This window comes from Mytilus californianus, unplaced genomic scaffold (assembly GCF_021869535.1).
Source record: "Mytilus californianus isolate M0D057914Y unplaced genomic scaffold, xbMytCali1.0.p SCAF_1, whole genome shotgun sequence".
Classification (NCBI taxonomy): Eukaryota; Metazoa; Mollusca; class Bivalvia; order Mytilida; family Mytilidae; genus Mytilus; species Mytilus californianus.
This window is the reverse complement of record NW_026262581.1, coordinates 90,074,752-90,089,172: the sequence shown is the minus strand read 5'-3', so window position 1 is coordinate 90,089,172 and position 14,421 is coordinate 90,074,752. Positions and strand designations below refer to the sequence as shown.

The 14,421-nt window shown below is 31.4% G+C and overlaps 2 protein-coding genes across 9 annotated transcripts in view; one reads left to right on the top strand and one right to left on the bottom strand.

Moving 5' to 3' along the window:
• The window catches only part of LOC127709723 (NF-kappa-B essential modulator-like), a 238,806-nt gene that overhangs the window by 77,881 nt on the left and 146,504 nt on the right, over positions 1 to 14,421 (top strand). The gene's annotated exons all lie outside the window — the stretch shown is intronic.
• LOC127709591 (serine/threonine-protein kinase Nek4-like) overlaps positions 12,186 to 14,421 on the bottom strand; it is a 32,365-nt gene continuing 30,129 nt past the window's right edge. For all 8 annotated transcript variants that reach the window (XM_052215196.1, XM_052215209.1, XM_052215226.1 and 5 more), the window contains one exon: positions 12,186 to 14,093. In XM_052215196.1, the coding sequence (XP_052071156.1) occupies positions 13,980 to 14,093 (114 nt within the window). In that variant the 3' untranslated portion in view covers positions 12,186 to 13,979. The remainder of the gene's footprint in view (positions 14,094 to 14,421) is intronic.

The window sequence follows — 14,421 nt, the reverse complement described above, 5'->3', positions numbered from 1 at the left end:
ACACTTCCTGTTGCTCATTCTTTGGTTTACTATGTAGTGTTTTGTGGCCTTTTCGTCTTTTAATGATTTTATCCTCGACGCAAACATCTGAGTGCTGTACTTGCCACTTTTTACATCAAATTAACCATGCGCTAAAATAAATGAAGATAATGTTGCTGATCTTATGGATTAAATTGTTGCTTGCCAATTAATAATTTTGTGATAATAATGTGACAATAAGTCAACCTGATCAGAATCACCCATTATAGGTGACCGCAGAAGCGGTATAAGATATATTCAATATCCGACTTATCAGACATACTTATGATAAATTAAACTAATCAAAGATAGCAGGCTTTTGGTTTTCGTCTACGTAAGACTTATCAGTGGCGCTCGAATCAAATCAGTTGGAAGCCAAATCAAATACGAAGTTGAAGAACATTGAAACCAAAAATACTGAAAATTGTGCCAAAAACGACTAAGGCATCTGTGACTGGGATAGAAAACCCTTAATTTTTCGAATAATACAAAAAAAATTGAAACGGAAAATTTAAAGAAATTGACCGTAGCATTGATATTTCATGTCAACATAATTTTATAAGTGCTGACTACTAGTGATACCATAGGAGACGAAACGCCAATCAGCAGTGACATCGACCCAGTGGTTGTAAAAACTAATGACAGATACAAGGATTACAATTTGTTTCGCCAGACGTGTGGCGCCCGAATCAAATCAGTTGTACAGTCAAATCAAACATGAAGATGACGAACATTGAAAACCAAAAATACCAAAATATTGTGCCAAATACGACTTGCATAAAAAAAAATCAAGAGATGTGGTATTATTGCTGATGAGAAAATTGTGCCTAATTCAACTAAGGCTAATTATGCCTGGAGGTAAAAAAAAACCCATAGCGTTTCGAATAATTAAAGACTATTTACAGAAATTGACCATAGCACTGATATTTCATGTCAACACAGAGTAGCTGACTATTTGGCTGGTGATACCCTCGGAAACAAAACGTCCACTAGCAGTTGCGTCGACCCAGTGGTTTAAAAAAACTTATCAAAGATACCAGGCTTACATTTTGTAACGCCAAGAGCGCGTTTTGTCTACATAAGACTTATTGGTGGGGCTCAAAACAAATCAGGTGGAAGGCTAAATCAAATGCGATGTTAAAGAGCATTAAAAACAAAAATACCGACAGAGGCCATCTTTCTCCTGGATGTAGAAAAATATTTGTGTTTCGAATAATTCAAAATTTTGTACACAGAAAATTCACAGAAAATGACCGTAGCGTTGATATTTTATGTTTATTTACTACAGTAGTGCTGACTACTGGACTTGTGATGCCATCGGGAACGAAACGTCGACCAGCAGTGGTAGTTATCCAGTGGTTGTAAATCTAATTAAAGATACCAGGCTTATAATTTGTTACGCCAAAAGCGCGTTTTGTCTCCAAAAAAAAATCACCTGTGTCGCTCGAATCAAATCCTTTGGAAGCAAAATCAACAAGAAAGTATGCGTTGATGTGCTAGGCATATCCCCACTTGTAATTCAAAGTATCGGAAATTTGAAGTAGCGTCTTACAGATCAGAAACATTATCACATGTTACAGCTCATCACTGTTGAGCTGTTGACCAAGTATGAAGTCATTCTGCAAAGTAGTTTCTCAGACAAATGTGAAGAAAAAATTTGTTTGTTAACGGACAGGTGATTGTAATGTAGCCCCTGTTCTGGAGTTGGGGTAAAATATAATGCATTTGTAAAGGACGATGAGTTATGTTTCAAATTTAGGTAACAAGAAAAAAAAACTCAAATGTCAAGCATGTCCAATCGTCTATTACAAATATACGTGTGTCTGATAAGGTTTTTTTCCTCAGAATATTCCTTTATAGCATACAGCTTGCTTGTTCTAGCCAAATAAGGGACCCCTCTAACAATAATCTTAGAAGAGTTGAGGGTATAAAGCACTAAATTTTACAAGCCTAAGTGAATTGAATGTCGACAAAAAAGTCAAAGCATCTTACCCGAACAATTATTAACGGATGACATCTACCGTCCTACCACAAGTTAGATAAAAATGAAATTAAAATTATTTTTATCTCTTGAATTTTTATTAAATAATCAGTTTCGCCCTTTTCTACAAGAATATTGCCCATATTGCATACAACCAGTATATTGGTTATGTTGGTTGTTAGTGCTTTGGTACTGGCATGATTTAAATGAAACAATTTAGTCTATAAATTCATAATATAAACTTTTAACTGACTAAAACTAACATTTAACACTCCCTGAGTCAAAGTTGACCTTATATGGATTTGACTGTCCTGGGTTTTTTACCATTTAGATTTTGTAAGAACTTTTTGTTTAAAATATTTGACTTTTCAAACTTCCAGTTGTGTGCGTTTCTTTTGAGTTTTCAAGAAATACGTGTCGTTCGCACGGAAATCGGAATTAAATGTTAATGTGGTCATAATTATAAATTAATTGTTTACGAAACTTTGAATTTTTCGAAATACTAAGGTTTTTCTACCCTAGGAATAGATAGCCGTAGCTGTATTTGGCAAAACTTTTATGAATTTTGGGTCATCAATGCTCTTCAACTTTGTATTTTTTTGGCCTTTTTTACTTTTTTGATTCGAGCATCACTGATGAGTCTTTTGTAGACGAAACGCGCGTCTGGCGTACAAAATTTCAATCCTGGTATCTGTGATGAGTTTATTTACAACCACTGGGTCAATGCCACTGCTTGTGGAGATTTTCTCCCCGAGGGTATCACCAACTCAGTAGTTAGCTTTTCTGTGTTGACATTGAATTATCATTGATGTGATCATAATTATAAATTAACTGTTTACTAAACATTGAATTTTTCGAAATACTAAGGCTTTTCTACCTCCAGGAATAGATTACCTTCGCTGTATTTTGCAAAACTTTTAGGAATCTTAGGTCATCAATGCTCTTCAACTTCGTGCTTTGTTTGGCCTTTTCAACTTTTTTGATTCGAGCGTCACTGATTAGTCTTTCGTAGACGAAACGCGCGTCTGGTGTCCTTTTAATCCTGGTATCTATGAGGAGTTTTTAACAAGCAAACAGTTCATGTTATGGAACCAATTCGTTAATATATTAAGGCGAAAGTAGTTTACAGATCGTTAATCGATTAGGAAGAGACAAATCAAGGTAACAATATATCTAAGAAAATAATATGCAAAACAAATCTTAGGTAACTAAATCAAATTTGTTCTTTTTAATGTCAACAAGTTTGAGGTTGATTCATGCCTTGGTGCTGTAGACAATTTTTATCTGTTTGGCTGATTAGCCTAAAATTTTATATATTGATCAATGTTGATATTCTTAAGTTGGGATTTTCCCGCCAATGTTAATATGTCTGTCCGAAGTCAGAACAAATCAACAACAGTGTCGTCGATAGCAATATACGTCCATCTAGCATCTGTCATATAGCCAGTGATTATAAAAAAGGAAGATATGGTATGATTGCCAAATGAGATAACTCTCCACCAGAGACTAAATGACATAGAAGTTGACAACTATAGGTCACCGTACGGCCTTTAACAATGAGCAAAGCCCATACCGTAAAGTAAGCTATAAAAGGCCCCGAAATGACAAATGTAAAACAAATCAAACGAGAAACCCAACGGCCTGATGTAAGTACAAAACAATAAACAAAAACAAACATGATATACGGCAACAATCGACAACCACTGAATTACAGGTTCCTGGCTTGGGACAGGCACATACAGAATGTGGCGATGTTAAACACGTTTGCTGGCACCAAACCCTCCTCTAAATTGGACAGTGGTGTAACAGTACGACATAAGAACAAACTATAAAAAATCAGTCGAAAAGGGTTAAAAGCTCATCAGATCAATACAAAGCACATAAAAACCATAACAAAAGCACAAAAGACACAAAGTACAGATCTGAGAGTACTCGCAGTAACTGAAAACTAGTTCAAAGCCAATAACAACTAATATAAATGTGACTAAAACTAAAATATCAATTAGTACAATCCAACATCCAATATTAGTTTATACTTCAGGATTAGGTCTTTACCTTAGTAACTTTGCATGACAGGTCAATAAGTAATATGTAAGATATGGACGTGTTGTAGGGAAAACATATCCACCCAACATTTATTTGATTGACCTCTTTTCCAACTCACGTGGTGAAGTTTAATATTATGGATTATGTATTGTAAATATTAGTTCTATTGTATTTGGTTTCTGAATTCCTTATATGGAGAACATTTATTGTATAACACGGAAGTTCTTAAGAATGAAATTACCTATTCTTCTACATTCAGGTCCACATCCACAGAGAGTCAAATAGTAAACAGACATATCTTTACCACATCTCAGTTTAAGGCCTCCTCTAGACATTTGAATGTATTGAATACTCAAACAACACACAAAAATCGTCTGATATCGTTTCATCTCGGCCTCTAATAAGTATTATATAATCTGTCAATGCCTTTTTTCTAGTTCCCTTACTAATATCAATAAACTTATAAACTTTTGTAATAAGCATATCAAAATTTTTTAATTGATTATTTTTGGAGTGTAAAATAACTGTTTGCATGTTTTAGATAAAGATGTGTGTTTGGTGGTCCTTTCAATTCAGTTGACAGTCAACAACTTTTCGACTTTCTCTCAAAATTATGAGCCTGTTATCTTTAATTGGTATATTTCGCATCTTTTCGACGCAATCGTATCAAACAAGTTTTCTTATTAGATTAAATCGTTACTTGAAAAATCTGATTGCTAATTCATTTGTTGAAATTCATATTCGACCATCTTCTGTAATGTAAAAGGGAAAGTATGCTTAATATACCTTCTTCTTTTGCCATTTGATAAGGGACTTTATGTTTTGAATTTTAATTGGAGTTCGATATTTTTGTTATACACGTATATTCTTTTTCTGGAAGTGTGATGAGTATTTAAAATCATTAAATATTCTACTTGATAACATCCATATTTTTTTTTCTGTCATAAAGTTTATCGAAAGGTTGTATGTATTCCTATGTGCACCAAATGCACACCTTTAAAAGATTGACTTGTTCCTGTATTGTTATGAATCACAGTTTATGGCCAACTTCAGCAAAGATCCGTCTAAATATCCGTTACCTTAATATCTTTGCGTTGAATAATCAAGAAATCTTTAAATAAACTGCAGAAATTTACCCACGGAAATTTTCTTTGAATACATCTAATTTAAAAGTCAGTAAAAGAGAGGCAAAACATACCAAAGGGTTTGACAACGCCATGGCTAAAAAGAAAAAGACAAAAAAAAAAAACACAGTACACTAAACACAACATAGAAAACTAAATACTCAGCAACACGATCACCACCAAAACTGGAGTGTTTTTATGTGCTCCGGAAGGGTAAGCAGATCCTGCTCCACATGTGGCATCCGTCGTGTTGCTCATGTATGTATAAACCCGTTGATTAGTCTAATTCGGTAGGTCACATTCGGGGAAAAGGGGACGTGATTGTAGTTACGACAATAGAAACAAATCAGTTGTCATCTGTGAAACATATATTCCATAACGGTCGACCAACTCGTGATGACGTCCGTGAAATTTACGAAGGGATGATTACAACTTCACACTTGGAACTCTTGGTTTAACAACTTCCTTGTGAGCAGCAACCCTCTATCAAGGAAATCATGATAGGAAATACAAGCCCTGGACTATCGTATGAACTGGGAGATATATATTCCATATGCAGGTGCTGCTGGAATGTTGCTACATAGAAATGAAAACTTCATAATTAGGAAGCTGAAATTATCTCTTTTGACGTAAAGTTTTGTTTTCAACCGACCCTTATTGCCAATTTCTAGATGTAAGTCAAGATATGAGGCAGGCTTAACTGTATGAATTGTATCCTTTATCTTAAGTTCGAGGCGATAGATACGTTTAACATAGTCATCAAATTTTTAGTTATTTAGTAAGAAAACATCATAATATATAGCGGAAAGTGAAGTTAAAGGATTGTTTTGTTCACACATCGTTGTCAATATAATGGAATTTTATGCGACTGTCATAAAAGTGAGAGGTTTAGCTAGCTATAAAACCAGGTTTAATCCACCATTTCTACATAAGAAAAGGTCTGTACCAAGTCAGGAATATGACAGTTGTTATCCATTCGTTTGATGTGTTTGAGCTTTTGAACTTGCCATTTAATTAGGGACTTTCCGTTTAGAATTTTCCTCGGAGTTCGGTATTTTTGTAATTTTACTTTTTTCTTTCTTCCTAAGAAGTTCCTGTATAAAGTCAGCATCATATGAATAAAGGAACTTGTCGGCAAGAAAAGGGGCACAGTTGGTTCCCATGGGAATGCCGTTTGTTTGTTGAAAAAACAAGTCCTCCAAACGTAACAAATATGTTGTCAATCAAGAAATCAAGCATCTTCATAATGGCAGTTTAAGAGAATTTTTTGTTTGAATCAGAGTTATTTTTTACAAAATACTATTTATCCCTCCCTTAGACAAGATACTTGTATCTACGTTGGCAATTCTATTTTATGAAAAAAAGCAGAACCAACTCTTTTAATTTGTCTTTTAGATTGGAAGGGGGAATACTTGTGTAAAGTGAAATGTTTTAATACTATTGCAAGATGAAAGAGTCTTATATTGTATGTACTCTAAAAGATCTTTGAATTTATTTAGTATCCACATCTGATTCACGCCACCTCTAGAATAGTTAGTTTCACAATAACTTTGAAGCCCGGCTTTGATTGTTGATAAAATTGATGTTAATAATTTAGAAAGAAGTTAAGTGGAGCACTTTGAAGACCCAACAATATAACGTTGTTTGTAAGGACACTTATGTAGTTTAGGTACCAAATACAGTGTATGAAGCTCCAGTTCTTCATCTTTGGTTGAAATTCCAAAGGAACATAGAACAGACCTATGATTATCCAGGATTTCTTCCTTGGTCAGTGTCGTGGGGATAACTGTCCTTTCCAAGATTTAGATATTTAAGTTTCACATGGTTAAACTCTATATTAAAAATTACGACAAAATAGATGATTTTTCGTTTCCTATCGTTAATTTTTCATATTTTGGATGGTGATGTTCCTTTGGTTCCATCTTATGGTGTAATCCCAAAAAAATTTCTATCCCCATGTCCAATGAAAATTTAACTGTACCTGTAAAAACAATTTATTACAAACGGGATATCACATGATGATTATAATGGTGAAATTCTTTAAAGAGCCCGTAAAATTATATACAATCCATGTAAACTCATTGATCCTTTGAATAAACTTAATCTAAAAGTTTATCAATTTAACACCATAATAAAATCTTTGGATATTGTTTTAATCGGTACTAACATTGATTTTGTTATTAATAAATATTAAAACATCACTGAATATGTATTCCTTTACAGTTAGGAACGCTTAAGGCCATATACCCTGTTGATCTTTATATTTTGGTATGCACAAGGTCATGCTTTTTCCAGACTGTTTATGAAGCTTGACACTTGGACTTGCTAACACGTTTTATTTATTAATTGTAATTGGCTTTAAACTAGCTTTCAGTAAATGTGAGTCATCTTAAATTGGTACTTTGTGTCTTAAGTCTTTTTGTTAATTGTTTTTGTGCCTTGTTGTCGATCTGAGGGGGGCTGTTCAACATTCACATACATGTTTAACCCTGCCACATACTGGTATGTGAACATAGCAAGTCAGAAGCGTGTAATTCAGTAATAGTCCTTGGTGGCTTGGTGACTGTCTATAATATATGTTTTTCGTTTTTTTTGTACAAAAATCAGGTCTTTGGTATTCTGGTTTGAATTGTTTTACAGTTATTTGATCATGTCAGGGGCCTTTTATAGCTGACTCTACAGTATGGTTTTTGTTCGTTGTTGAAGGTCGTACAATGATCTATATTTGCTTACGTCTTCATTATCTGGTGGATAGTTCCGCATCTTATTTTTATATATGTGTATGTTTCATATGATCTAAGCCTCAGTTTAAGAATTTCATTGACCTTAAAATTATTTAAATACTATAGTAGGGGAAACATATTTTCAATTCTTTTTCTCTTGTATTTTTTTATCATCAACAGAGTTTACATGAATCTTAATGTTTCAATGATAAAATGGGATGAAGGTGCGAGAACCACAAACTTTGAATTTTCATTTGAACTTTATTTAGATGGGTTAATCTTTACACTCATTAAACCCATTGCCTTTATTTATCCCAGTCATATTCTACTTTAATAACTCTAACTGTTTCCAAGATAAGAAGGTTAGATATGGGTAATAGGAATCAACGACAAAAACTATATATTTTTCATTTAAGGATGAATTTTGGAGCTGATTTTTTAATTAGATCTTCTGAAAAAAATCTGTTAGAGTCATCCCAAATAAACTCATCATAGAAAAGATGGGAGTCATGATTAATGTCGGAAAGTCTTCTACAATTCTTCTTTTACAAGACCTCTGATGCTTTGATCATTTATAACCATTTAGGAGTAACAATTAAGGATTTGTAAAATAAATCAAACTTGTATAACATGGTTTAATTATTGTAAGACAGACAACTAATATTTATGAATGGTTTATTGACAATGGAATGATATCAACATTGAGTGAACATACACTGCTTGCAACTTTTCTATTATTTCAGACATTCTTGAAATATAACAAGTAATAGTTTTACTGTCTTTATGTATTCTTTCTAGCAATTCTTGAGGTAAAATGTATGACTCTGGTGTCAGTATTCTAGAGTGACTCTATAAGTAACTATAAAATGTTTATCAAATTTGTTAACACATAACATTTTCTTTAACTGTTTGTGATTTAGTTGTTTAAATAATTGCAAAAATTCAATGATGTAAGATTGTAAAGAATGATGATGAAGTGATATAAAAAATACATTTTCACTTTAAAAAACAGTGAACTTAATCAACTGAATTCAATAATACACATAACAATCAGTTTGGCTATAAATGATTTCACATTCCTTTATGAAAATTGGTTGAAACAACAAATTTCAAACATTTACAAACAACCCTTTTTCATTTATCACATTTTTATTGTAATTGAATAATGCAAAGAACAATGAGTATTATGAAAGGTTTTATATTACTTTGTATTACATCGAAACTGGAAAGGTAACTCAATCTTCCAATAAACAAGGTATTAATACTTATTCTACATATATATATATGTACATCTGTGATACTCTGTCAGGTCAAATAATAATTTCCTTAAAACTAATGCTTCATATGAAAATTATCTTGCAAAACCTTCCTTTTATCTATCAACTTTCCAATAGTCTTTTAAAGACCAGAGTAATGAATTAATAAAACTAGTTTGCTATAAAATACTATGGTTAAATGTTTCTCTAATAAATCAAATCACAAGACCTGGCCTTGCGGTCATAAAACTTTCGAGCATGATTATTGTACTCAGACTCAGAAATCAACCAATCAAAATACTGGATTTGGTGTTTCCAGCACAAATTTTGTGCTCCGAGTACTGAGTAAAGTTTTATGACCGAGGGCCCTGTTGTTATTTATGAAAGTCATGGGTAATTTCTATATGCATGTAACAAGCAAGTGTTTTCACATGCTGCAAAGCTAGTTAGGTTCAAAAGTTGGTACAACTTCTGTTTACAAAAAATTGTGTAATCAAAAAATATCAAAATTTAAATCATGAAAATAATTAGCAATGCTTAGCTTGCAGAATTTCACTAGTAGAAATTTAAAAATCTATCAACTACATTTCAAATTTCAGCAGTAAATTCCTTTATCACTGTCAATACCTTTACAGAACATGTTTTGTATGAAAGGTCTACTGTAGTGTTTGGTTAGTATCTGAATCAAAGCTGACAAGGGAAATGGAATAACAAAGATAAGATATACCATTTACAAACAATTTACATTGTTTTTAGTCTTACCTTTTCAGATCTTTTTTTTTAATTTAAATTTTTTTTTTAAATATTAAAGCTGCAATCATGGTAGTAAACCAGAGGTTTAGGCTTCTTACAATCAGATGATAAAATTCAAAGTCAGTAGGAGCTATCACCCTGACTAGTTTGAAGGCAGTAAAATTTGAACAATTCAGCTTTTGACATGTTCTATCCATTTATTCATTTTTACTATTGTGTGATAAATACAAGTTAGCAGCCATTCTTTTTGCTGACACAGCAGTATCTGAGAGCAAAAATATACATTTCACATGGCTGAACATTTAATATTTCACCATTTGGCATCGCTGGGTGATCTTTTTTTTTTAAACAATAAGACTAGAAAAAGAGAGATCTAGGAATTGGTTACATTTAAAATTTGTTAAATCAAATGCCAAACGTTAGGATATTATTGTCTAGCTAATATATGTACTGATTTCATTAAAGAAAGGATAAACATAATTTAATTTATGATATGTGATATAAAAAAAAAAACATATATAGAGATTATTAATTATAGAGATCTACTTTTGATTATCATACATGAAAGACACTAAAATTCCAGCTAATGCAAATAAAAAAGCTATAAAAATCTTTAAATAAACAAAAACAACTAAATATACAAAATATGTCCAATTGAGGTATAATCATCAAATTTGTGAGCTTCACAAAACAACCTACTAACAATTTGAATGTCTTAATCCAGCTTAAAGTAGATTTCAAGTAACAAGTAAATGGAACTTAATGGCAACTATCTAAATCAACCATACTACTGTCATGTTATTTACAGTTCATTAAGAAGCTAATATGTTGCAACTATAACATATATGTTCAATAATTATAAGGGTATATATTTACCTTTTTTTATATAAATAATACCTATATAAAAACAATTAGTATATTTTCTACTTATAGTTATATAGAGTGTAAGCTGTGTTTAAGTTATCATAAACATAGACTACACCAAATATTGTCATAAATAAAATAGTTACTACTGTAAATTCAGAAATTACGAGCATTTATTATGACTTTTTAAGAATGGGCAAACATTTGAGATTAATTATTGGGATTTTGGGATAAGCTGCTTACAGATATATGTATCAGATATCAGAATGTGAGTTTTTATTATTGCAATAATCACCAAGTCACATTATATGCATAAATAAAAACCTTGCAATAATCTCTAAATTTACAGAATTTGTTTCCTACAGATATTATTTCACATAAAAATGGTACTGAATCAATCTAAATATTATTTCTAAAATATATACATTGAAGTTGGAACATATAAGCTTTTTAATAAACAGATTTTTATATGACATAAGTAGGACTTATTTTGTCAATCACCATCAAATTGAACTGACTTTACTTTAGGTTCTAATTTGTGCATGATGAGGACAATGAATTTTGGAATGTAAAAAGTTTCATTAAATTGTTGTTTCCTTTCACAGTTATCACATTAAACAATACCAATTTTACTAGTAAATTAGTAAAAATGCTTTTTTGCATATCAAAAAATATTAAAAGTACTTAAAGGTAATTCTTTTACAAAAAAGTCAACAAATAATATTATGTAGCTGAAAGCAAAGAATAACATTGTATTACAGGAAAAAATCCTTAAAACTAATAATATGGCACATTCATACAATATATTATATTTGTTCAGCATTATATTGTTTGCTTTTTTTTACATATATAACTCTGAATGCCCCATATAATGAAAAGATAAATTGAGGTATTATTTAATACCATGTTCACATAATGCTGCATGATAAAGTGCACTTGACAGTCTGTAGTGTTGACTCAATCTACATTGTTTCATTATTCTAGAATCAAATGTGACAGACAAACAAAAGATCACAACCTTTAAGGGTCAAAAGTATGAAATATAGGCAAAAGTTAATCTAGAAATTATCATTAAAGATGATCAGTTTCAAAATATAGTACAGTGTATGTAGGTCAGGGTGAACAGTAACAAAAAATGTAATGTAGGTCAGTGTGTTATTTCTTCAAGGAAGTTTCTCGCTGCATTGAAGACCCATTGGTGGCCTTCAGCTGTTGTCTGCTCTATGGTCAGGTTGTTGTCTCTTTGACACATTCCCCATTTCCATTCTCAATTTTATTCTTATACCTTATTCTATCAACAAAATCTCCTACATGAACCTTAAACACCCAGTAGATATCAATAAAAGCAAACTGTTCATCTTAAAGGAGTAAGTTCACGAAGGGTTAAAATTGGCCCTAATGTTTTGATGTTTTGATACTACAAGCTTCATTTAGAAATAGTTGTGATTTTACTGTTAATACAAAATAACTTCATTTAAGCACATCACATTAAAAATGACGAAGTATTGATTCCTTAAGTATGCATTATTTGTGTTGTAACGTCAGTTTTGGTCAATTTTTCAATAATTTTTAACAGCATTTAGCATAATTTACTTTGGCCACCACCTATGACCCAGAAAGTTTTTGTGTCTAGGGATTCAATATCGTCATTGGCAACTTTTGGTTACAGAACATTTTGGATCCTAAGTTGCGGCCAAGGATTTCCTCAAGCTTTTAAGTCCGAAAAATGCACAAAATCATCCTATTTTGACAATATATCCAAAATGTGCTAATTTTGAAGCCAAGAATGTACTCTTAAAAAGAGATTAATTTTAACAAAAGAGTAAGGCTTTTAAAATAGATCCATTTAAGAACCAAGTTATGGCCATTTTGAAATTATATAATTAAGTTGAAATTCAAGGCCATATTTGGCCTAAAGTGAACCTTGTCCTTTGTTCACAAAATTGTAAATTACTATATCACAAAAAGCATAACATGTATTTACACTCTAAACGAAAGCAAGTAAAAGAAGATGTTTACAGGTGTAATATAATGAAGCAAAGGTGTCATGCTGAAAAGATGTAAAACAAGGCAGTACTTCTTTAAATGCACAAAGTTCAGGATCAAAAGCAAATTTTTTTAGCAGAAACTTGAAAATATCATGATTGATATCTGAGGACTAATGTCTTGTGAAGATATGAATAATAGTAATTGGTATCATTTCACCACTTTGGAATTAAAAGAGCTATATCATTTATACTTCTCAGGTGATAGGATAAGGAATTCCATTCCTTGGCACTTGAAAACTCTTTGCATGACTCTCTAGAAGAATGTCCAATACTTTGCATTTAAAAGAATAAAGAAAGAGTAATTTGGTTAGATAGTAATGTATCATCAAAAAAATATATAACTTACTTGACGAGAAAACTTAAAATGAACAATATTGTTTCAAATTTATTTCAGCATTACAAAATTCTTTTTCTTTCCATTTCTCATTCAGTAAACCTACAAATTTGACTTAAAATACCCTTGAAAATATTGCTATGGTAGTTTCATTTGTACAGACATTACATACATACCATTTATGGGAAATTCCTGAAATAACTTCAGTTGAGTGAAAAAATTAAAACATACTATAAATAATGACATTCTAAGAGTGATCTTCATTTTGTATTGATGAAAATATTGCCAAAATGAATTGTAAATAAAAAAAAAAAGAATAATGAATAAACCTACAAATGGTTGGACATGCCTGTGGGAATATTATAAACTGATAAAACATTGATTACTTCAGTCTTTTGGTAAATCTGGGGAGAAATGAGTGATATGGATGTCAGATATAGAAAAAAACATTATTTTCCCCTGAAAGGATTAAAAAAAATACAATACTTTCATTATAAATTCTATTTCAAAATTTAACATTGCCTCTACAACAAAATCTTGAATCCCTATGTGACATAGGGTTACAATTAAAACATTGTACCCAACCTATATACTATAGATCATGCTGTCAGACCAACCTATACCAAAAGTACCTGACATTTTCTTATCAAAACATTATATGAATTCTCAATACATAAAACTTTCACCTGAATGCCAGTATACACAACAACCATTTAAAAGTCATTCAATAATGTCTGATTGTGACAATGTGTAACAATAACCTTGATTTAGAACATTCATTGTAAGAGACAGAAAATAAAAAAAAAAAGTATAATTATAACATCAATAAATATTATCTTGGCAGGAATGAAAGCTGTTCAAAACATTCTTCACAAAACTTCAGCTGCCAAATTTTCCCGGCATAAATGTCAAACTTTTCTTTTCCCATCAGCTGTATTAACTGTGGCTGAAATATAATTTGAATATTAATAATTTATACAATGGTAATAAATACATAAAAAGAATTTGTTGAGCAAAAGATTGAATAAGTTTGTGCGGTTGTCTTTCTTCCCTTTATGACCTGTTTTATTCATTCTGTATATACATATTTTGTTAATAAGAGATTGTATCAATTTCAACAAAAACTTCTAGCATCCCTTTAAAATTTTAGTAAGATTTCGTTTTCATCATTTATAATCAAGATTATTCTAATAGTGTCTAGTGAAGTCTACTACTACTTAAGTTTTCAAATCCAGATGCAATTTTTCTCTACTTTTCTGCAAACTTCACTTTAA